The sequence below is a fragment of the Chanodichthys erythropterus genome, chromosome 3, assembly GCF_024489055.1.
Source record: "Chanodichthys erythropterus isolate Z2021 chromosome 3, ASM2448905v1, whole genome shotgun sequence".
NCBI lineage: Eukaryota > Metazoa > Chordata > Actinopteri > Cypriniformes > Xenocyprididae > Chanodichthys > Chanodichthys erythropterus.
In genome coordinates, this window is record NC_090223.1 from 5,957,487 (window position 1) to 5,981,887 (window position 24,401).

Sequence of the window (24,401 nt, forward strand, 5' to 3'; positions counted from 1 at the left end):
GAGTCTATTTAAGAGAATATTGTGATCGATAGTGTCAAAAGCAGCACTAAGATCCAGTAACACTAATAGAGAGATACAACCACGATCTGATGATAAGAGCAAATCATTAGTAACTCTAATGATAGCAGTCTCAGTACTATGGTACGGTCTAAATCCTGACTGGAAATCCTCACAGATTCCATTTCTTTCTAAAAAAGGAACATAGTTGTGATGAAACTGCTATTTCTGGCATTTTTGACAAAATTGACTAATTCTCTAGGATCAAGTTGTTGTTTTTTAATGAAAGGTTTAATAATAGCCAGCTTTAAAGTTTTTGGTACATAACTGTCACGGAGGCACAGCCAACGGCCAACAACACCCATGCATCGTCACAAGATCTCCACGCTCCACCCACTCATTCACTCTCCCCTGAGTATTGATCATGAGCACCAGTTTTTAAGGCCTTTCTGTACTCAATCATTCTCTCTTTCCACAAAATGCAAAATACTTCTAGTTTTGTTTTCTTCCAGCTGCACTCCATTTTTCTGGCTGCAGTTTTTAGGGCCCGAGTGTGCTCATTGTACCATGGCGTTGAATTAATTTCCTTAAACTTTTTTTAAATACAAAGGAGCAACTGAGTCTAATGTGCTGGAAAAGACAGAGGCAATAGTTTCTGTTGCAACATCGAGGTCTTCTAAGCTGTCTGGTATGCTAAGGTGATGAAACTGATCAGGAAGAGTATTTATAAAGCGATGTTTAGTGGTAGAAGTGATGGTTCTACCATATTTATGGCAGGGAGCCTCTGACTAAATGTAGTATACATGAGACTAGATAATGATCTGAGATGTCGTCACTCTGCTGCAGAATTTCAACGGCATCAATATCGATTCCATGTGACAATATTAGATCTAAAGTATGATTACGACAGTGAGTGGGTCCTGACACGTGTTGTCTAACACCAATAGAGTTTAGAATGTCTGTAAATGCCAATCCCAATGAGTCTTTTTTATTATCTACATGGATATTAAAATCACCAACAACAAGGACTTTATCTGCAGCTAGTACTAATTCTGATAGAAAATCGGCAATCTCTTTGATAAAGTCTGTATGGTGTCCTAGTTGCCTGTATACAGTAGCCAGCACAAATGTCAACTTACATAATGTTACGTAAAGTACCATCACTTCGAACAAATTATATTTGAAGGACTTTTGAGTAATACTGAAGATATTACTATAAATTACAGCAACACCTCCCCCTTTGCCCCCTTTGATAATCATAACCTTGAGGACTAGACTCTAGATTATTGTCTGACAATAAGTGCTTTTGAAGAAAGTGATCTAATATTTAACAACCCAAGCTTTATCATTATTATCTCTGTTTTTTATTTGTTGAACATCAATTAAATTTTTACCATTAAGTGGGTTTGGAAGTTTTTTGTTTTTACTAATTCGGGGTACAGACACAGTCTCTATTGTCTATGAAACCTATATTATTCTGCGGACACCACTTAGACAGAATAATAATCTGCTAATAATCCAGATTACATGTAACCAGTTACTACCCAGCTCTGTCACCGTGTTTGCATCCAACACTCTATTCAGGAAATTTGAGTATCACTCAGAGGTGTAGTAAAGACCAAGACCGAGACCATTCAAAATTCACTGCTCTGTGTCTATAGCAGCCCAATCTAGAGAGTAAAATGTAACCCTGAGTCAGTGTCACTATATATAAACTCTAGCAGGATTTAAACACTCGTTGGTCAGATAAGAGGAAGTTCACAACCACAGGAGGAGCTGATGATGATTAAAGGAAGAGAAAGACTGACAGAAAGAAAAAATGGCTGATCAGTGTGATCTGTGTCTGCTGGGACTGATCATTCTCTCTTCACTTCTCACAGGTAAAGAAATCTGGATTTTCTCTGAAGACATTTAGTGGAATTAGTCTGGAAAGAGTTGATTTGAACATGCTCAGTTTATTCTTGCACACATTCACGTTGTGATCTCAGAGTGGGAGGGGAGGGGAGGCAAGGCAGGGCAGAGTCTCGGTGGATGACATCAATAGACTTGCACCTTCTTAAGTTACTCATTCACATGAGATTGCTGTGCTGCGTGGTCAAGAAAACATATCATTTGCATATCATTTTAAGCATTGGGGTGATTTTAAGTGATTTTAAGCCTTTAAATTGCAGTCAGCAGCAAAAGAGAACTAATTTCTCCATATGTGTGAGAGACTGTTTCGGAGAGACGCAGACACATCCGCTGCTCACAGAGTGCCTGAGTTTAGAACAGAGTTATATTTGGCACTTCATTGGCCTTGAACGATTAAATTATATGCACACTTGTATGTGTCAAAATGCCCATCTATGCAAGTATCCTCGTAAACAGTCATAGAGGGCGAATTCCAAATGGAAGGGAGCATCCCTATGGCATCCCTACTCCCTTTGAAGGGCAGAGCTCTTGAAGGAGACTTTGGAGGGAGCAGGGTCTGCCATTATGTAGCCATTTAGAATTCACTTGGCGAAGGGAGCAATGTAATTTCTTCATAATCTTCACCTGGGATGTTCCCATGACAACGCAGCATGGTGTCCATCAGCTGATTAGCTTTTCTTTTCCAACAGCTCTCAATCAAAGGGAATGGAAAACAAACACAGCTCCAAAGTGTCAAAAGAAAAAATAAATGGTTTTTACCAACAAAATCGGACAAGCCCCCATTATGTCACAACCCTGGCTCTAGGGAAGCAACATAAAGGACACAGAGACCGAAATCTGCCAATTAAAAATAAAGTTTATTAAATTATAAAAGAAAAAGGGCACTGTTGAATAGGCAACACTGCTACTGCAGTGTTGACTGCAAAACCAGAGATAGTGAAAGTGTGAGCTGGTGTCCAGGGCTGCGTTCCACCCCAGTTTTAGACACACACTCGCAAACTTCCCTAAACACTTCCCCTCGGGGGAATCCCTGCCGCCATTTTTAAATGTGTTCCACTTCGTGAAGTGGACGAGGGAAGTTTATATGGACAGACCCTCGCTCCCTCGATTTTAACTGAGGGATGTCATATGTACACTTCAGGCAGCTCCATAACCCACAATGCAACACGCTGTAAATGTTTCTCTTTGTGAGGTTTGGTTAGTGGTGTCTAAAATGCATCTTTATGCACAAATGCCAGCCTGCATGGAGAGCTTCTTGAGACTCCAGAGACACCAGCAGCTTCAAATACCTGTTTGCTGCTCAACACTGGCTTTTTTATAGCTGCCCTTTTAATACAATAAATGTTTTTGACAGGAACTTTCATTAATAAGCCTTTAAGAGTTCTGCTGTGCTCTAAATCACTCACAAATCTTATGATAATTCGATAATCTCCATTCAGTTTCACACAATATTAGTTGTTTTCATGCCTTTTGCACAACATTGCACCATTTCATGCTTTTCATCTTCAGAAAGATCTTTCTTCCTCCCCATATTGCATGAGAACTGTGACTTGCTTAATAATGTGGAACAACCTCTAAGTAGGGTTTCCATAGACCTGGCAAATGATTTTGTCTGAGATTGATACCAGTTATCTAGAAAGACATGGATAAATAAACAAACAAACAAACATTTTCTTAGAAAAACTAAAATCTGAATGTTTATTGTACTGAAATCTTACTGATATGCCAATTGCATAATAATTTGGAACGCAGTGTATATACATATAGAATGCTGTATTAAACAATTTAAAAGGGGAAAAAATAAATAATAAATCAGCTCCATTGCAGATTCCAAGTGATCAAGTGCTTAGGACGTTCCAGTTCAGCCCATTGCATAGGTTCCACCAGTATTGCATAGGTTCCGCCAGTAGTGGGCACTCTTTGACGTACATCCGAGTCAACGAGACTGAGGGAAGTTAGCGAGGGAAGAGCATTTAAAAAACGAACTAGAACGCAGCCCTGGATTTAAAATGGCTCCCTTCTGGTGTCATCAATTAACCAGCTGGTCACAAGTGAGTTACCAGGTAACTGTAACGAATCACAGGTTAGGACTGGTAATACAGGGCACTAGAGGAAAACAAACAGGACATAACAATTGATTACAACTTTGGACGGAACCATCAAGGATTTCTCTTCAGCCTGCATATCCGGATGCTCCTCAACAGCCAAAGGAATTTTGCAGGTATCATACATTTGAACAATACACAGCGATTTAGTATTAATTTGTGACCCCCCTTTGTTAGCAAAGGTGCTTTATTATTGAGAAAACTGATGGTCCTTCCAGCTTGATTAATTGACTTTTCTCATCGCTCCATTCCCTTGTTATGATACGGTTCCAATTAATTTCAACTCTCTCATTTCCTATGTATGCGTGAATTGTATGTGTGTGTTTGTTAGTTTAGTTAAGTGTTCATGATTTAGGTAATAAAACTTGTGCACAATACATATTTGGTTCTGACTCCCTGTCTGCAATAAATTGTCTTTTATATGATCTAGATCTTATTACCAGCTCTAAGCACTGTAAATGCTAAGAAATAATTATTTTTCTATGGCCGTGAAAAATACTTCTCTTGTAATTAATTAATAATCAATACTGAGTGTTCACAGGATGAACTGATTGATTAATTGTAATGTTAACATAGCTACATCATGTTAATCTGAGTAACTATTTCAAATATTCATAATTAATCATAATGAATAATCATAATGAGTTATGAATAATTGTTAATATTTCCGCTTTGAGCTGATTCGCAACAATGGGATTGAACCATCGAGGGCCTTTAAAATGAAGATACCAAAAGGAAAGTTTAAGAACCAGAATCTAAAAGAATATTAAAATATCTTTAATACTTTGCAAGATACAGGCATGCAAACTTGAGGCAAAAAACACAAGTGCTTTTTGCAATATATTGAACTGTCATCGTTGGCATATGATGAAACAAAAATTGTTAAAGTCAGCAGATTTTACTAATATACGTACCAATCTCTGTGTAAAATAGCCTAAAATAAAAGTCATTTTTACACCCCTCTAATTTGGCTCCAAATCTCAGGTGAAAATATATAAATGTAAATATACATCTGTGACACTTAATATTTTGGCTTTCATCACTATTTGTTTGTCTTTCTACAGATAAAAAATATTAACAAAATCAAAAATTTGAGCCGGGGACCTCTGGTTGATAACACTTTTTTTTATTCCAAACACAGCTTGTATAACACTATTAACACTACAATTTTTCCAACGAATGCAGCTTTACTATCATATGTTGTAAATTAGCTCAAACGAAATATGAGTAATTAATTATAACTAGTTATAATTATAAATATTTGAATCAGTTAATAGAATTAACTTAATTTAGTAAAAATAAAAATGTAGTTTGTCCAGTAGACACTTGGTTAATTGTTTATTAATTCTAAGAAATGTTAATTTCCAGGTTATGGGAAATAACATTCTTATTGTACAGCACTACTCAGAACACGTAGTCAAAATCTGCATGATTAGGGACTCCAGTATGAGAGCATGAAACAGTATGAGAGCATGAGCAAGTGTCAGATTGTTTGGAAGCCTCAGCACATTACAACACATTTGCTTCAACTGCTTCAGTGTTTCACGAAGCCTTGATCTGCTCATAACTAGAGTAGATAGGTAGCGCCAGTTCAACCATGCCTGCGGGTTCCCTCTACCAAACGACCTGATTTGCTTGTATGTGATGAAGGGCATCATTCGACAGAACTTACCAAATTACTTTATCAACAAGGAACATGACCAAACAAAGCTTCATTTGACCAAAAGAGCCATTTCCTGACCCCAAGACCCCCAGCCTTAACAGAAGTGATGACGCGATTTCTTTTAACAAAGAACTCTGTCTTGAGTACCTCTCAGCTCATCAGCAATAAACTAATCAAAACCTATCATGTGGGGTCTGACCACATTAAATCTATCGATTCTCTCACAAAAGCTTCTGTATTATCAATGGACCAGGAAAAGACCAATCAACGGATTTAAGACCAAAACCCTTTTGTATCAAACAAATGGAACAGGAAACACCAATAAACGGACCTGAAAAGATCAACGGATCCACACAGACATCCCCTGATTAGGAATCCCTTTTGACCCGGTCACTTGTTTCAATGACTCTATTCTTATAGACTCAATTTCAAATGGACAATCATTGAGAGTTCATTTTAATCTATATTCAGAATAATACATGCCATGATATAATTACTAATATGTCAATTCAACGTCTTATATGCGTTTTCCTCAAATGCATCATTGTAATCATTGTTTTATTAGGTCAGGTTAGTAATATGAGTGTAAGAGGTGTAATGTTTGAGTTCGAATTATAGGATTTATTATTAGGGGCCCCTATTGTAATTGTACGTTTATGTATTTAGTCTATGGCAGCCCTATCAACGGAACATGAGAAAATGATGAAATTTGGCACAGTTGTAGAGATGCTCATGAATAGTGATTGGACCAAATTTGGAGTCTCTAGAACCAACTCTATAGCGCCACCACCAGTTCAAAATTTCAACATTCTAACGGTTTTAACATTTGAACTGTTTGTCATAGAAAAATTAAATTTAGTTCATCTGATTCGTCTCTTCATGCTGATGCTATTCAACTTCTTACATTAAGTCTCCACCCATTACAGTAGCGGCCATTTTGAAAAGTACAGTATTTGTTTTTTTCGCTTCTCCTCCTTCAAAATTTGTCCAATTTTGTCCAATCTTTGATCAGATTATCTTTGGACTGAGCCGCACAGAAATGACTGAACAGATTTTTTTTATTCATCTTTGTTCAAAGGTTATGATGTCACGAAGTTAACGAGGTCGACCCAAAATTAGTATAGAGGCTGTATCTCGGCCAAACTTTGAGCAATCGAAACAAAAATTGGTACCCTTCATCAGAACCATGGTCTGAGGGTCTATGCCAAACTTGGGAACAGCGCCACCTACAGGTCATGAGATATGAAAAATGGCTATTTTGGCCAATAACTTTTGAACAGTTTGTCAGAACTTGGTGTCTATGGATTCCTTGGATCATGCCGAATCCGACGATACCGATTCTGTCAATATTGGATGAATCACGTGTCCGCCATTTTGAATTTTGTCATAAATTGCGATATCTTTTAAACAATTTGACATATCTTCACAAAAATTGGTATGTATGACCTTTAGAAGGTCGTGAAGGTACCTGAGAAGTTTCAGCACAGCGGTTTCCCTGGTTTATGCCGATTCCGACAATGTGTCATTTGTCATTTTCCTTAAATGTACCTGTCTGCCATATTGAATTAAATCAAAAACAGTTTTTTCGCTACTCCTCCCACAAATTTTGGTCAATTTTGTCCAAAATCAGCTCAGATGATCTTTGGACGAGCCGCACAGAAATGACTGAACGGATTTTTGATATTCGCTACCATTCCCGAGATATTCATCTCTGAATGTGACCTTGCTTGTGTTTGTTGTCTTATACTAGTTAGCTTAGCACAGTAATTGCTTAGCATGCTAAACTATTGCTATTCTTTCTAATGTGGTCTTCAGTCAACAGGTTAACCAAAACTTAGTTGGCATTAAATAACTTTGCATACTAATATGGTTAACATGCTATGAAGCTTTTTTTTTTTGTGAACTCTTTCTCACACTGAAACCTCTGCTTAGCATACTGATGAACTTGCATGGCTGATTAGCTCAATGTGTTACGCCACGGATCCCGAATGCTCTGCATCGTGGGTTCGAAACTCAGTGTGACACATGCCCAGACCACATGAGGTACTGTGGCAGGAAAAGATGCAGAACTTGTGTCTGTTCTAGGCATTCTGCCTAAAACTGGTCTAATCTGAAGCTATCACATGCAATTCCTTTATGTCCAAATTCGTAGTTATTCTTCTTCCCCCTGTATGGTAATCAATGAACCATAAGAAGGAAAATTATCAAATTTGGCTAACTTTGGAGTATCTAGGACTAAGTCTATAGCGCCACCACCAGTTCAAATATTCACTTTTGTAAAGGTTATAACTTTTGAACCCTTTGTTCCAGAAAAATGAATGTCAATACAACTGATTCCTCTCTTCATACTGATCACATTCAATATCTTACATTAAGACTCCACCCAGTACAGTAGTGGCCATTTTGAAAAGTACAGTATTCCATTTTTTCACTACTCCTCCTACAATTTTTGTCCAATTTTGTCCAAAATCAGCTCAGGTGATCTTTGGACCGAGCCGCACAGAAATGACTGAACGGATTTTTGATATTCACTACCATTCCCAAGATATTCATCTCTGAATGTGACCTTGCTTGTGTTTGTTGTCTTATGCTAGTTAGCTTAGCATGCTAATTGCTTAGCATGCTAACCAGTTGTCATTCTCTTTAATGTGGCTCTTCAGCTATCAAGTTAACCATGAGCTTCATTAGCATTAAGTTAGCTTAGCATGCTAATATGGTTAGCATGCTAAGTAATGCTTTTTTGTAAATTCTTTCTTACACTAAAAGTTCTCTTCCACAGTCTGTTGAATGTGCATCCTCAAGTAGCTCAATGTGTAAAGCCAGTTATCTGAAGAGCCCTGTATCCGAAGTTAGTGGGTTCGAATCCCAGGTGGAGCGGTTTTATGAAATAGTGTGTTTTGATTCCTTTACTGCCTCTTGGATTAGAAATAAATGCTTTTTGTTTCATGCTGTGTTCATTTTCATCTAAGCTTATGTACATTCTGAGTTCATTTTCGCCCGTAATTCTGAACCAGCTGTTTCATGTTTGTTCATTTTCTGCTGTTTTTCCTCTTCCTGCTCTGTATTGCGCTACAGCATGATGAGCTGCAGAATGATCTAAAGTAGTTATTAAATATAACATTCAGTGCAGTTTTATAAAAATTCTTCATTTTGAGTTCATTTTCACATGAACTAATGAACTTCGGCAGGTGTGCCAACATTCACCTGCACAGTGGTGCAATGAGATGAGAAATGGACACTGGACTCGGAGGTCGTGGGTTCGAATCCCGTGTGGGGTTCCTTTATACAATTGTGTGTAATGAGTCATTTTGATACCTTTTTTATCAAAATAAGCATTGTACTAATCTTTATTCCTCTTGAATGAGATACAAGTGTTTTTAGTTCATTCCCTGTTCGTTCTCTGAACTTCTATTGATTTTCATTTCATTTCCACCTGTCCTTCTGAACCAGCTGTTTTGCATGTACATTCAATTTCTGCTGTTTTTGCTCTTCCTGCTCCGTATGGCGCTACTGCCCCTTCTGGGGCTTGGCCCCGAATTGCTGCTTGCAGCTATATTTCTTTTTAATTCTGTGTCCATGAAACATTGAAATTCGGTATCAGTGAGATATTAGGAAACTTTATAATGTTGCTAATAAAACAGGAGAATGTTCCACGGACATCTCATGATGCAATCAATGGACAATGGACAGGGCGTGTCTATAAGCTCCGTAGCAATGTCTCATTGAAGGACCACATCTGAGGATGGAGCCAACTCTCCAAGGGCTGAAAAGTTGCTTGGGTCATGCTGAAAAAGGGGTGAAGTTGCTTGGGTGAAGTTGGGAGAAAAGAGAAGAACTGATCCTTTTACCGGGGCTGATTTTCCATCTAACAGCCACTGACTTCATCCACGGGCCGCAGCTGACTACCCAACAGCCGTCACATCCAGAACTCTGAAACACTCCTTTGAACTATTCGACCAAATACCCCTTTTCCACCAAGGCAGTTTGAGTGCTGGTTCGGAGCCAGAGCCTAGTTTCAAATCAGTTCTTTGTCTTTCGACACACAAAGAACCAGCTCTGAACCAGGAAAAGTGGTTCGTAAGTAGCACCAAAACATTGTTGGGCTAGAAGTAAGAACCGCTTGCGTCAGGAGCTGGGGGCGGGGTTACCGTGACCAACAACGACTCCTTGTGCTTTTGGATCATTCTCGTGGAGCTTTGATGTCATGCGCCGATCGCTATGTGAGAAGCCGATGCATCTCAAACAAGCTTGGTGTATTTGTGTTTGGCGCTGCAGCGCTAGCTTTGCTGTGAAATATGAGACATATACGTGACGTAAGACCTGGCTCTGTGCTGCTCTCTAGCCTGTGGAAAGGCAAACCGGTTCTTAGAAGGCTCATCAGGTGAACCAACTCCGAACTGGCACTAGCACTAGCTCTGAACTAGCACCCGGTTCGTGCTGGTGGAAAGGGGGTAATAGTCTCCAAAGAAGAGAGCTGCTCAGAACAGCGTGTTTCACCAGCCGGTAACAACTTAAAAGCTTCCACGCTACCCCACGCCGGGCTTCCCTGAGAAGACGTCACCAATCCAGGCCGGGATTCCGCTCAACAAGAGTCACTGAACAACCCGATTACCTCAGCTGTCAGAGCAAACGCAAGTACAAGCAAAACTTCTCTGTCTCTTGCTGGAAACTGGTGAAACTCCTTTAAACCTAAAGAATCAAGCCAAAGCTCTGCTTTTGTGAATTTCTCAGGTTACGATTTCAGTTAGTACTGAACTTGAGACTTTCTTCATAACTCATATCAACTCCACGAATGTGTGTGTGTGTGTGTGTATGTATGTGTGTGTGTGTGTTTAGCCTTAGTTTCTTGTAATCATTAGAAGTAGTCAATAAAGCCTTGTTTTGATTTTCACATATACAAGTTTCTTGTGCTGTTTCAAATTACTGCCTTAAACTTAAAGATCTGGCTACCTTTGCTTATAATAATCATAATAAAATATTGTTACTGTTGGCCACAGGATAATATTTTATCCAGAATTGATAAGATACTTTAACTTCAATTTTTCAATGGACGAATAATTGATGAAGTGTTAAATATTAATTCTGAATCATTTACAGTGGAGTTTGAATCAGTTACTGTTGATTCAATTCGTATTCCCTGTAACTTAATTACTCTTCTTTATAATTAATTGAGCTAATAAATAGGTGAAACCCTACAGTGACCAGGCTTATATCTAGTAGCTATTGTGCACTAGTGCCCTCAAGCGGTTCCTAGTAGAATTACCCTTGAACCAGATACCTCTTTTTATGCGATAGACAGTAAAAAAAAATAAAAAAAAATAAAAAATACAATACAAAACCTGGTGTCACGAATCCTGTCAGTTCCGGACTACATTTCCCATCATCCCCCCTGTCAATCACATGCACTCACTCCACCTATCACCTGTTGCCACATCCACCCTAGCACACCACACTGATCACCACACCCAGCTGCAGCTCATTATCAGGACTATAAAGGACTCACACTCACACCACCAGTTTGCGAAGTCTTGATTACCTTGTGTGTCATTTCCGAGCGTTTATATCCTGTCTGTCTGTTGTTACTGTTCCTGTCTGTTACCCGTTCTTGACCCGTTGCTGCCTGTCCTGACCCTTGCCTGTTATACTGTTCTGTGAATGATATCCGCCTGTCCTGACCATTGCCTGTTTCCTGATTACGATTCTGCCTGTCCCTTGCTGTTCTCGTCTGATCCTGATTGACCCTGCCTGTATGACTACGACATTCTTAATAAAGCTTGCAAATGGATCTCTGCCTCAGTCCCGCTTTGTTACACCTGGTAACGTTTAGACCCTTACAATGCATACAGTTTCTCAAGGGAAAGAGAGTTAAAGCAGAGTACAGTAAAGCAAGAAGTCACAGCATTGTTTGAAATAGATCAACCATCAGTTTAGTTCACACCCTTCTTTAAAAGGGGTAAGGATACTCAATGTATCCTTATATGATAAGGAGACTATGTTTGATACTTGCATATTTCACCCATTTGAATTATACTGTCCTTATGCAATTTGTGGAGGCTCATGTTGATCTTTGCTCATGTTGTCTAATGAGAGAGAACCAGTTGGATCCAGAGGATCTTTGGTGAATGAAAAGTCTAGGCCAGATCCTGGCACAAGCTTGGAGTTCCTTAGAAGCTATAAGCATCATCTTCACATCATCATTTTTTTAGTAAAATTAACCCATGATCTTGTGATCAGTGATTTTAAAGTGTGAAGATGCCACACCCTCTTGAAGTGACTGAGCCAATAAGGAGTTGTTCCTTTGAAGGGAACTTTTTTTATGAGTCTTTGTTCTCTAGTAAGATATTAGCATAAGACATTGGATTGGATAAATGAGAGAAGAACCTTCTAGATTTTTATAATACTATTGTGTCACAGAGTTAGTAACATGTAACATAAATTACCAAATAGGAAATGAAAGTTGGAGTCCATCAATATCAAACATGCTACCCATATGATTTTAGTTAACCATAGTATGCAACTCTGAAACAATAATACCAAAAGAGTTCAAAAGAGAGAATTAATACATATGCCAAATCCTATAAAAGGAAAATCATGAGATAAATTGGATATATGTTTATACATTCCTCACATGGTTAGTGTGACAAGTAGGGAATGAGGGAATCGCGCGAGGCCAGTGGCACGAGTGATAATAAGCGTCAGCTGTGTGTTGCACCGGTCTCGTATCTCATGGAGGAGCTCCAGAAGCATAAAAGGATGAGCGTCGACAGTGAAGGATGAGAGAGGACCAGGCCTGGATTTAATGTTATGTTTTATAATGTAACGCAGTTCGTATATGCAGGAAAAACAAGGCGGGAACCGGCGAATGTTAAACAGACTTTAATAACAATATAAAATAAACCAACAACAAAAGAAAGTAAAATGCTGGCAGTCCCTCATGGCTGACTTCCGGCCACACAAACATAATAAAACATAACACAAAATCTAGGCCTGGTCCTCTCTTGTCCTTCGCTGATGTTGTTCCTCCCTTTATGCTTCCAGAGCTCCTCAGGAAGACACAGACCTTTGTTGAGAGAGTGTTTCTGTTTTCATTTATATCATAATGATCACTCAAATATACTGTTTCAGGTACCAGTGGAGTGGTTGAGAATGTGTTCATCCGTTCTGGTGAAAATGTCCGTCTGCCCTGTAACAATGCTCTTTCTGACTGCAAATCAACTACATGGATCTATAACAGTTTCAGACGTTCAGGGACAGTTGAACTGATTACTGGAGGGATAAAGAAGAATAAAGACACAGAGAGACATGAGAGACTGAGTCTGGGGTCTGACTGCTCTCTGAACATCAAGAACGTCACAGAAGAAGATTCTGGATTATACAGCAGCTTACAATTTGTGAATGGAGAACAACATGGACCTGATGCACATGTTCATCTGCATGTTCTTCATGGTAAGTTTATGATTATGTGATCAATTTAAAAAGGACAGATTGTCCCTTTAAACTCATGGTTGCTGAAAACACTCAGGTCTGTTGTGTTATATGTGTCTTGTGTTCAGTTTCAGTGTCTCCATCATCATCATCATCATCCTCACAGACTGAGATCAGTCCAGGTCGCTCTGTGACTCTCTTCTGTCAGTTGGATTCTGGATTCTCCTGTGATTATTTGGTCCATTCTGATGGACTTCATCTGTTGTGGGTGAATCAGGCTGGTGTTGATCTGAAGACAGACTCCAGATATCAGATATTATTCTCATCAGATCACTGTATCATCACTCTGACTACAACACTCCTGAATGAAGATGACAACAGAGAGTGGAGATGTCAGCTTACTCTCAGAAATCAACTCCAGACCTCAGTCAGATACACTGTCAAGTATTCAGGTGAGAAACAACTATTACTACTGTAAAATATGATGTTAATGTCCTACAGATGAACATCTGAACATTCATCTTCTGATTCCAGTCAGCAGCTCAAACTCTGAGAAGAAATCAAGCCAAACTACAGCAGCAGCTCCTACACAAGGTTCATGATCACATGATCACTGTCACACATCATCAGTCTCTCACTTCACTTATACGTGTCATGATGTGTTGAAGTGAACTAACAGACGTGATCCACAGGTCCAGCTGACACAGCATCAGAAACTGAAGTCAGTGTGACTGCTGGATCATTATTCAGAGGTACGACACGTTCATTTCTACTGACAGCTTTACACCATCAAACTATCAGTCAGTCTGTAAATGCTTCATCAAGAACTGTTCATAGTTGAATCCCCGTGACTTCAGTCATGTCCAGTTTCTCTTCTTCTTCTTCTTCTTCCACACATGTTTCCTGCAGTGATTGTGATGATTGTTGAGATGGCATTGTTTGCTGCTCCTACTGTGATTCTTCTTCAGATCATCTGTGCAAGAAGAGCTGGTGAGTTTGAGCTTCACACAATCTGATGATTCACACTCATCTGATCTGGATCAATCATGGTAAAAACACATACGAGAGGTCAGTCAATGCTTTTATTTTGCAGGGAGGAAGGACTCGCAGCACCCAGAGGAAATAGAGATGCCTACAATATTACAATAAAATACTGCTGAGTTTGGAGACCATCTGAAACAAGATTTAAAACAGCAGAAACTCACAGAGGATTGTTCAATGTTTGATTTTCTTATTCTCAGAAAACTCCCTGAAGAAATAGTGACACCATCAAGTTTAGATTTGTTTTTGTTGATGCATTTCTTTAAAAGCAGACATTTATTTCAAATTTAATTCAGATGAATGTTAGAAACTGTAAACGTTTTGTTTACTTTAATTCAAACTGGGTTAAAATTCAGTGCATTAAACAGGCTGAACTAATGCTACCGTTAACTGAAAAGATAGAGTTGAATGTCATGCAGCACTACAGAGGAAGTGACATCAGAATGATTCATAGTCCACACCATCATAAGTCTAAACTGGTTCAGAGATGATCACTGCTCTATGTGGTTAAACTAACTCACACTCAACAGTATCATGTTTCTAAACCTCAACTGTGAGTTCACAGCTCTGAAAACACCAGAACTGCTATAATTAATTCACTATTTTAGTTACGGAAGTGTAAAATGGTGATCAACCATCTTAATATTGTAAGAAAGTCTTCACTCTGGAATAGATGAAAATGTCACTGTGTCAACTTCATACAGACTCTGAGTTTGACTTAATAATTATTGAATAATCTGTATGATAATGATTCCATAATCACCATTATCATAATTGCAGAGATACAACAAACAAATGACCTTTATCTGGACACTCATTATTTTATGTTTAGGCAATGATTCACTTTCCTTTATTGTGTTTGCTTGCTGTATAGTTTTTGTGTCAATGCATCTTTGAAAATAGCAATCTTAAGTCCAATGTGTGTCAAATTGTTATTCAAAAATCTGATGGTTGTTTTTTTTTTTCTTTTTTTTTTTTTGCTCAAAGCATTTTTCAGCAATTTCTACCTGATAGAATATATTAGAGTTTAGAGGTTTGACATAACTAGTAAAAATGATCTTCATTAAAGAAATTTCCATGGTTTTTTATATTTTATTAATTTCCATGACTTGTCCAGCTCTAGAAATCACACTTTTAAAATTCCATAATTTCACAAGTTCACATTCATTCATTCATTCATTTTCTGCTGCTTATCCGGGGCCGGGTCGCGGGGGCAGCAGTCTAAGCAGAGACGCCCAGACTTCCCCTCTCCCCACACACTTCCTCCAGCTCTTCCGGGGGAATTCTGAGACGTTTCCAGGCCAGCCGAGAGACATAGTCCCTCCAGCATGTCCTAGATCTTCCCCGGGGCCTCCTCCCGGTGGGACATGCCCGGAACACCTCCCCAGGGAGGCGTCCAGGAGGCATCCGGAACAGATGCCCGAGCCACCTCAGCTGGCTCCTCTTGATGTGGAGGAGCAGCGGCTCTACTCTGAGCTCCTCCCGAGTGACTGAGCTCCTCACCCTATCTCTAAGGGAGCACCCAGCCACCCTACGGTGGAAACTCATTTCGACCGCCTGTATCCGGGATCTCATTCTTTCGGTCATGACCCAAAGCTCATGACCATAGGTGAGAGTTGGAACGTAGATTGACCGGTAAATCGAGAGCTTCGCCTCACGGCTCAGCTCCTTCTTTACCACGACGGACCGGTACAACGACTGCATTACTGCAGAAGCTACACCGATCTGCCTGTCAATCTCCCGCTCCGTCCTTCCCTCACTCGTGAACAAGACCCCAAGATACTTAAACTCCTCCACTTGAGGCAGGACTACTCCACCAACCTGGAGGGGGCAAGCCACCCTTTTCTGGCTGAGAACAATGGCCTCGGACTTGGAGGTGCTGATTCTCATCCCAGCCGCTTCACACTCGGCTGCAAACCATCCCAGTGCGCGCTGAAGGTCCTGGTTTGATGGGGCCAATAGGAAAACATCATCTGCAAAAAGCAGCAATGAAATCCTGTGGTCCCCAAACCGGACTCCCTCCGGCCCCTGGCTGCGCCTAGAAATCCTGTCCATAAAGATAATGAACAGGACCGGTGACAAAGTGCAGCCCTGCCGGAGTCCAACACGCACCAGGAACAGGTCTGACTTACTGCCGGCAATGCGAACCAAGCTCCTACTCTGGTCATACAGGGACCGGACAGCCCTTAGCAGAGGGCCCCGGACCCCATACTCCCAGAGCACCCCCCACAGGGCGCTACGAGGGACACGGTTGAATGCCTTCTCCAAAATCACAAAGCACATGTGGACTGGATGGGCAAACTCCCATGAACCCTCTAGCACCCTGAAGAGGGTATAGAGCTGGTCCAGTGTTCCACGACCGGGACGGAAACTGCATTGTTCCTCCTGGATCCGATGTTCTCCTCTCCAGTACCCTGGCATAGACTTTTCCAGGGAAGCTGAGGAGTGTGATCCCCTGTAGTTGGAACACACCCTCTGGTCCCCCTTCTTATGAAGAGGGATTACCACCCCGGTCTGCCAGTCCAGGGGCACTGTCCCCAACCTCCACGCGACATTGCAGAGGCGTGTCAACCAAGACAGCCCTGCAACATCCAGAGACTTAAGGTACTCATGGTGGATCTCATCCACCCCCGGTGCCTTGCCACCGAGAAGCTTCTGAACTACCTCGGTGACTTCAGCTTGGGTGATGGACGAATCCACCTCTGAGCCGTCGGCCTCCGCTTCCTCAGAGGAAGACGTGTTGGTGGGGTTGAGGAGATCCTCGAAGTATTCCTTCCACCATCCGACGATATCCCCAGTTGAGGTCAACAGCTGCCCACCTCCACTGTAAACAGTGTTGGCAGGACACTGCTTCCCTCTCCTGAGGCGCCGGATGGTTTGCCAGAATCTCCTTGAGGCCGACCAATAGTCCTTCTCCATGGCCTCACCAAACTCCTCCCAGACCCAAGTTTTTGCCTCCACAATCCGGGCTGCAGTCCGCTTGGCCTGCCGGTACCCGTCAGCTGCCTCAGGAGTCCCACAAGCCAGCCAGACTCTATAGGACTCCTTCTTCAGCTTGATGGCATCCCTTACTTCCGGTGTCCACCACCGGGTTTGGGGATTGCCGCCATGACAGGCACAGCTCCGAATGGCCGCGTTGACAATGGAGGCGGAGAACATTGTCCACTCGGACTCCATGTCTCCAACCTCCCTCGGGATACGATCGAAGCTCTGCCGGAGGTGGGAGTTGAAGATCTCTCTGACAGGGGGCTCGGCCAAACGTTCCCAACAGACCCTCACAGTACGTTTGGGTCTGCCGAGTCTGTCCAGCCTCCTCTCTCGCCATCGGATCCAACTCACCACCAGGTGCTGATCAGTTGACAGCTCCACCCCTCTCTTCACCCGAGTGTCCAAGACATATGGCCGGAGGTCCAATGATACAACCACAAAGTCGATCATCGACCTCCGGCCAAGGGTGTCCTGGTGCCACATGCACTGATGGACACCCTTATGCTTGAACATGGTGTTTGTTATGGACAAATCATGACTAGCACAGAAGTCCAGTAACAGAACACCACTCAAGTTCAGATCAGGGGGGCCGTTCCTCCCAATCACGCCCCTCCAGGTGTCACTGTCATTGCCCACGTGAGCGTTGAAGTCCCCCAGTAGAACGACGGAGTCCCCAGTCGGAGCACTTTCCAGCACCCCTCCCAGAGACTCCAGTTGCGCCATACCGGGCGACGTGACAGACCTTGTTGTGGTTCTTCTCATGAGGGGTTTTTTGAACCGTTCTTAGTCTGACCTGTCACCTAGGACCTGTTTGCCTTGGGAGACCCTACCAGGGGCATATAGCCCCCGACAACATAGCTCCTAGGATCATTCGGGCACTCAAACCCCTCCACCATGTTAAGGTGATGGTTCGAGGAGGGGTGCACAAGTTCACATGTACATGAAATCAGATATAGTGTTTATTTGGTGTGTTCCAAGTTTGGAATTTGGCCTGAATCCAGAATACTCCCCCTCCTTTACTGGGATGGCTATTGTAGTGAAGCGAGTGCCAATACTCGCTTTGGGGGAGGGGAAAAGTAACGGGAGTCCGTGAGAGGAAAAAAAAATAAAAAATAAAAAAAATAAAAATAAATGATGGCTTACTCGCACAGCACTTCCGTGCAGGGTGTACTTTATTTACAGTGCCAGAAATAAAGCAGTCCACAGTGAAGTCTATGTACAGGTGCACACAAAAACCCAAAAGTACCAAAACAATAAAACAAAAAAATAAAGACGAAAACTGTATCCACAATATACAATGGTTTTGGGGTTTTGCTTGAGGTTCCACCACAACACTCTCGCCAACTTGGTTAACAAGTCATGAATGTGAGTCTAGCCTCCCCTTTTATATGACAGACTCCACCCCCTTTTGGCATAATTCATTAAAAGGGTAAGTATTATACATTGGACATTTTAAATCTTTCATAAGACTCACTAAATCAACCTTAAACAATAATTCTCACGGGCAATTCAAATAAATATATTCATTGTCCTCAATAACACAAAAACACGTAATCTTTCAACACATATTTTACACATAATCTCCCTACCCCACACAAGACAATGGTTTAGCCGGCTTCCGGTTGCGCTGCGCCGGCGCGACCATCCGTTACGTCATAAACAGGCGCCCTCCGTGTGCTCTGTTTGGCCGACACAGCGTTTACCCACCGAAAGACTAAACCCAGACAAACAAACAATTGAATGAAGACAAAACACAAGACAAAGACGATGTGTGTGTGTATAAGGATCGGGCATGAAACTGCGTTAAAGGGAAATGTGATGTGGAGGAATGTCCATGGGCCATCGGCCCGGCGTGTGCACCCGCTTTGCCGACGGCAGAAACAGCAGGTAAGGAGAGGGAAATGGAGCGTGAATGGGGTATGTATTTAGGTGCGTGTGTGTGTGTGCGTGCGTGCCCAGCGGGGAATATCTACTTTATCACATCACCTCCCCCTTCTCTCGGCCGCGTACTGTCCAGGGTACCGCGACAGGTAGTCGGCAACCACATTTTGTCGTCCTGGTCTGTGCCGCACACTGAATTTGTAGGGTTGGAGGCTTAGGTACCACCTCATTACTCTGGAGTTGTGGTCTTTCATTGTCTGAATCCACGTCAGTGCTCTGTGGTCTGTGACCAGATCAAACTCCCTCCCCAGGAGATAATATCTTAGACTTTCAAGGGACCACTTGATAGCGAGACATTCCTTCTCCACAGTCGAGTACCTGGTCTCCCTGGGCAACAGCTTCCTGCTGATGTAGACCACTGGCTTTTCTGCTCCCACCTCCCCCTGGGCCAGGACAGCCCCAACTCCTGTGGCTGAGGCATCTACCTGGACCAGGAATCTCTGAAGTCAGGGCTTTGCAGGACCGGACTGGAACACATTCTCTCTTTGAGAGTTCCAAAAGCTAGCTCACAGTCCTCGGTCCACTCAATCGGGCTCTTTGCCGTTTTTGCCAGCAGGTTAGTAAGCGGCGTAGCGATGGTGGCAAAGTCAGGAATGAATCTCCTATACCAACCCACCAGGCCTAGAAAGGATCTCATCTCCTTCTTCGTTTTAGGCCGTGGGCTTCTTTGGATGGCTTCGACTTTGTCCACTTGGGGTCTCAGTTTGCCATTGCCCAGGTGATAACCCAGGTAACTGGTCTCCTGCCTTGCCCACTCACATTTCCCGACGTTGAGGGTGAGTCCTGCCTCCTGGATTCGTCTTAGGGTATCTTTTAAATGTCTCAGATGTTCCTCCCAGGAGTTACTGAAGATCACCACATCATCCAAGTAGGCAGCTGCCCACCCCTCACATCCCTGAAGCACTTGGTCCATCAGTCGTTGAAATGTGGCAGGTGCCCCATGCAGGCCAAAGGGAAGAACTGTAAAATGGTACAGCCCAATCGGTGTCCTGAAGGCCGTGTACTGTCTGGAGTCATTGTCAAGGGGCACCTGCCAATACCCCTTGCACAGGTCCAGGGTGGTAATGAATCGGGCCTTTCCAATTCTCTCCAGCAAGTCATCTATTCGCGGCATGGGGTAAGCATCGAAACGGGACTGTGCGTTTAGCTTACGGAAGTCTATGCAGACTCGTAGGGTTCCGTCTTTCTTCGGAACAATGACTATAGGACTGCTCCACTCACTTCTGGATGGCTCAATCACTCCCATTTCCAACATTGTTTTCACTTCCTCTTTCAAGGGTCCCACCAACCTTTCGGGCACTCTGTAGGGTCGCTGTCTTGATGGTGTTGGGTCAGTGAGGTGGATTGTGTGGTGGATTAACTTGGTCCTCCCCGGCCGCTGGCAGAACAAAGTGGGGAACTGTTCCAGGAGGCTTTGCAGCTGAGCTCTGTTGGGGTCCTGCACGTGCTCCAATTTTACCTCAGCTGGTTCTCTCTGTGCCCTGGCTTCTGGCTCTGGTTCCTCATCCATCACTTCAGTCACTTCTCTCACCATCATTGCGGTCCCTTGCTTCACAGATGGCTCTTTCCATTCTTTGAGCAGGTTGATGTGATACGTCTGCTTGGCTTTCCCCTTATCGGGATGGTGTATTTCATAGGTCACCGGTCCCATCTTCCTCACCACGGTGTATGGCCCTTGCCATTTGGCCAGCAGCTTGTTGGTTGTGGTTGGTAACAGTAGTAGTACCTTCTGCCCCGGCTGTAACTGTCTCTGTCTCGCGTTCTGATCGTACCACGTTTTCTGAGCTCTTTGTGCTTCTTTCAGGTTCTCTCTTGCCTGTTCTTGATAACGCTCAAGTCGGTCCCTCATTTCCAACACATACTGAACAACACCCTTCTCCCCTTCTCTGCAAGCAGGATCTTCCCAGCTCTTCCGTATCAGCTCCAGGGGTCCTTGAACTTGCCAGCCGTATAGCAGCTCGAAAGGGGAGTAACCGGTTGAAGCTTGAGGTACCTCTCGATAAGCAAACAGTAGAAATGGAAGCCATTTATCCCAGTCACGTCCCGTGTCTGACACAAACTTCCGCAGCATATTTTTCAACGTCTGATTAAACCGCTCCACCAAGCCATCTGTCTGTGGATGATAGGCACTGGTCCTTATGGCTGTGATGCCCAACTGGCGGTGAAGCTGCCCCATTAGCCGCGATGTGAAGTTTGTCCCTTGGTCTGTCAGAATCTCCTCAGGGATTCCTACCCTGGAGAACAACTGTACAAGGGCTTGAATGATCTTTGAGGTGGTAATGGAACGGAGTGGGAAGACCTCAGGGTATCTGGTTGCGTAGTCACATATCACCAGGATGTATTGGTGTCCCGCACTGCTCCTCTCAAGTGGCCCCACAATATCCATGGCGATGCGCCTGAATGGAGTAGAGATAACAGGGAGAGGGTACAAAGGTGCTCGGCCCCGCTGTGACACAGCACTGGTCTTTTGACATGTTGCACATGTGTTACAGTATGTCTGTACGTCAGTGTAAAGTGACGGCCAATGAAAACGTGAACTGATGCGAGTATATGTTTTCTGCTGTCCCAAGTGACCAGCCCATGGAATGGTGTGTGCGAGGTGCAAGACAAGTGGTCTACAACATTTAGGAACAATTAAACGAGTAACATCATTAGTTTGCAGGTACAACACATCATTCAAAATCACATACTTTTCATCACACAGGTTTGAATTTTCCCCCCTGGCAGCTTTTTCAAACAGTGACTTAAGCGACTCATCCTTTCTTTGAAGTTCCCCAATGTTCTCTGGGATCCTCCAGTCATCAGCTTTGAGGCCCTCCACAGAGGTCTCAGGGACTGGAGAACCCAGGTACTTTTCGAGCCGACGTTGTCGACGTGTTTTTCTTGGGCCCTTGGTCCCGCCCTGCAACAGACTACTGTGCAAGTCTGGCAGTGGCTGCAAACCTGCTCTAACTTGAGCCCGGGTAAGAGCAGGACATGATTTAGAAACAATGGCAGAAGTAACAACAGTCTCAGAGTTCATGGAGGCTTGTAGCAGTTCATAAAGTATGGGTAAGTCTCTTCCTAAAATCATATCAGCAGGCAGATCATCAACTATAACAACATTCATCAGAAATGACTGTTCTTGTGCACACACAACTACTTCAGCTCTGGGGTACTGCCTCACATCCCCATGCACACACTGGACAGTTGCGGTGCTTGCATAGTCAACATTTGACACATAACATGGCTTTAGGAGGGACAGGGAACTACCGGTGTCCAACAGTGCTTTCACAAAATGTCCATCAATAGTTACATCACACAAAACTTGACTCTCCCCTCTAAAGTCAGTATCTTTGTCCTCTTCCCTAGGGACATAACAAAATCCTGTCAGCTTAGCTTTACGAGCAGGACATACTGCGGCTTTGTGCCCCGGCTGCTGACAGTAAAAGCATATCAGTTCTTTTCCCCCTGTTGACTTGGGGCTTTGTGTATTGTCTGACAGCTCAGCCCGACCCCTCTCAGTCCCAAAGTGAGTACGAACAGTACCTTTAGATGGTTGAGTGCGTGGACCTCCGCGATGAGCATTCTGGTATTGCTGAGCCAGCTTAGCCGCCGCCAGTCCAGACGTTGGCTCATGCTCCCTTACCCAGGTGCGAGCATCATACGGAAGCACCCGTAGTAACTGTTCAAGGATGATGGCCTCGCCTATCTCCTCCTTGGAGTGCTCCCTTGGCCGTACCCATCGCTGATACAGGTTCTTTAGGCGATGGTATGTCTCAGATGGTGATTCTCCAGCTGGAACAGTAGGTGATCGGAACCTTTGCCGGTAGGTTTCTGGCGAGATGTTGAATTTTTCCAGCAACGCCTCCTTCAGATCATCGTACACCTCTGCCTGTTCCTCATCCATCGCCAGGTATGCTTCCAACGCTTGCCCCGTCAGTAAAGGAACCAGATGATAGCTCCATTCCTCCTCAGGCCACCTCCAGCTCCTAGCCAGACGCTCAAACCGCCGCAGATAATTCTCTATATCCTCCCCCTGCTGGAAGATCGGCATCTTTGGTTCAGCTCGCTGGATTGGCCCTCTGAGCACAGGAACACTTGGGGAGTCTCTGTCGTGTGCTGTTCTGCGTTGTGTGGATATCCTCTGCGTAGCTGGTGTTGGAAGCTCCATTCGCGGGCTCTCACCGTCAGACAAAGTCCCAGCAGGTTGAGTCGACTGCAAGATGGACTCACGTAGACCCCGGAGCTCCTGCAGATATCTCTCCTCTCTCTCCTGCTGTGCGTCTAGGAACTGACGCATCAGGGAAACCATTCCCTCACCAGCTGCAGCGACTGGAGTGACTGGCCCAGTCTGTGGTGAGCTAGACTTTCTCGAGGTACCAGGAAGCCCTGCCATCACTTCCTCTTCCTCTGTAGTCTCCGCCGAATCCCAAGCCTCATCCTCCATCGTCGCCTTCTTCACCTGTGACCGCAACCCAGCCCTGGGTTTCTTGCCTTTTGGCGCTGTTTTGCGAGTAGCCATCCCACCGCTGCCACCAAATGTAGTGAAGCGAGTGCCAATACTCGCTTTGGGGGAGGGGAAAAGTAACGGGAGTCCGTGAGAGGAAAAAAAAATAAAAAATAAAAAAATAAAAATAAATGATGGCTTACTCGCACAGCACTTCCGTGCAGGGTGTACTTTATTTACAGTGCCAGAAATAAAGCAGTCCACAGTGAAGTCTATGTACAGGTGCACACAAAAACCCAAAAGTACCAAAACAATAAAACAAAAAAATAAAGACGAAAACTGTATCCACAATATACAATGGTTTTGGGGTTTTGCTTGAGGTTCCACCACAACACTCTCGCCAACTTGGTTAACAAGTCATGAATGTGAGTCTAGCCTCCCCTTTTATATGACAGACTCCACCCCCTTTTGGCATAATTCATTAAAAGGGTAAGTATTATACATTGGACATTTTAAATCTTTCATAAGACTCACTAAATCAACCTTAAACAATAATTCTCACGGGCAATTCAAATAAATATATTCATTGTCCTCAATAACACAAAAACACGTAATCTTTCAACACATATTTTACACATAATCTCCCTACCCCACACAAGACAATGGTTTAGCCGGCTTCCGGTTGCGCTGCGCCGGCGCGACCATCCATTACGTCATAAACAGGCGCCCTCCGTGTGCTCTGTTTGGCCGACACAGCGTTTACCCACCGAAAGACTAAACCCAGACAAACAAACAATTGAATGAAGACAAAACACAAGACAAAGACGATGTGTGTGTGTATAAGGATCGGGCATGAAACTGCGTTAAAGGGAAATGTGATGTGGAGGAATGTCCATGGGCC

General features: G+C 43.3%; 1 protein-coding gene across 1 annotated transcript; it reads left to right on the forward strand.

The window, feature by feature from the left end:
• Positions 1 to 12,797: 12,797 nt before the first annotated feature.
• Positions 12,798 to 14,362, forward strand: LOC137002721 (carcinoembryonic antigen-related cell adhesion molecule 3-like; the record flags this gene model as incomplete). Its single annotated transcript, XM_067362559.1, has 6 exons — positions 12,798 to 13,122; positions 13,236 to 13,553; positions 13,636 to 13,695; positions 13,794 to 13,853; positions 14,011 to 14,091; positions 14,343 to 14,362. Coding segments are annotated over 6 exons (864 nt in total), but the record flags the coding sequence as incomplete, so codon positions are not given.
• Positions 14,363 to 24,401: the final 10,039 nt, after the last annotated feature.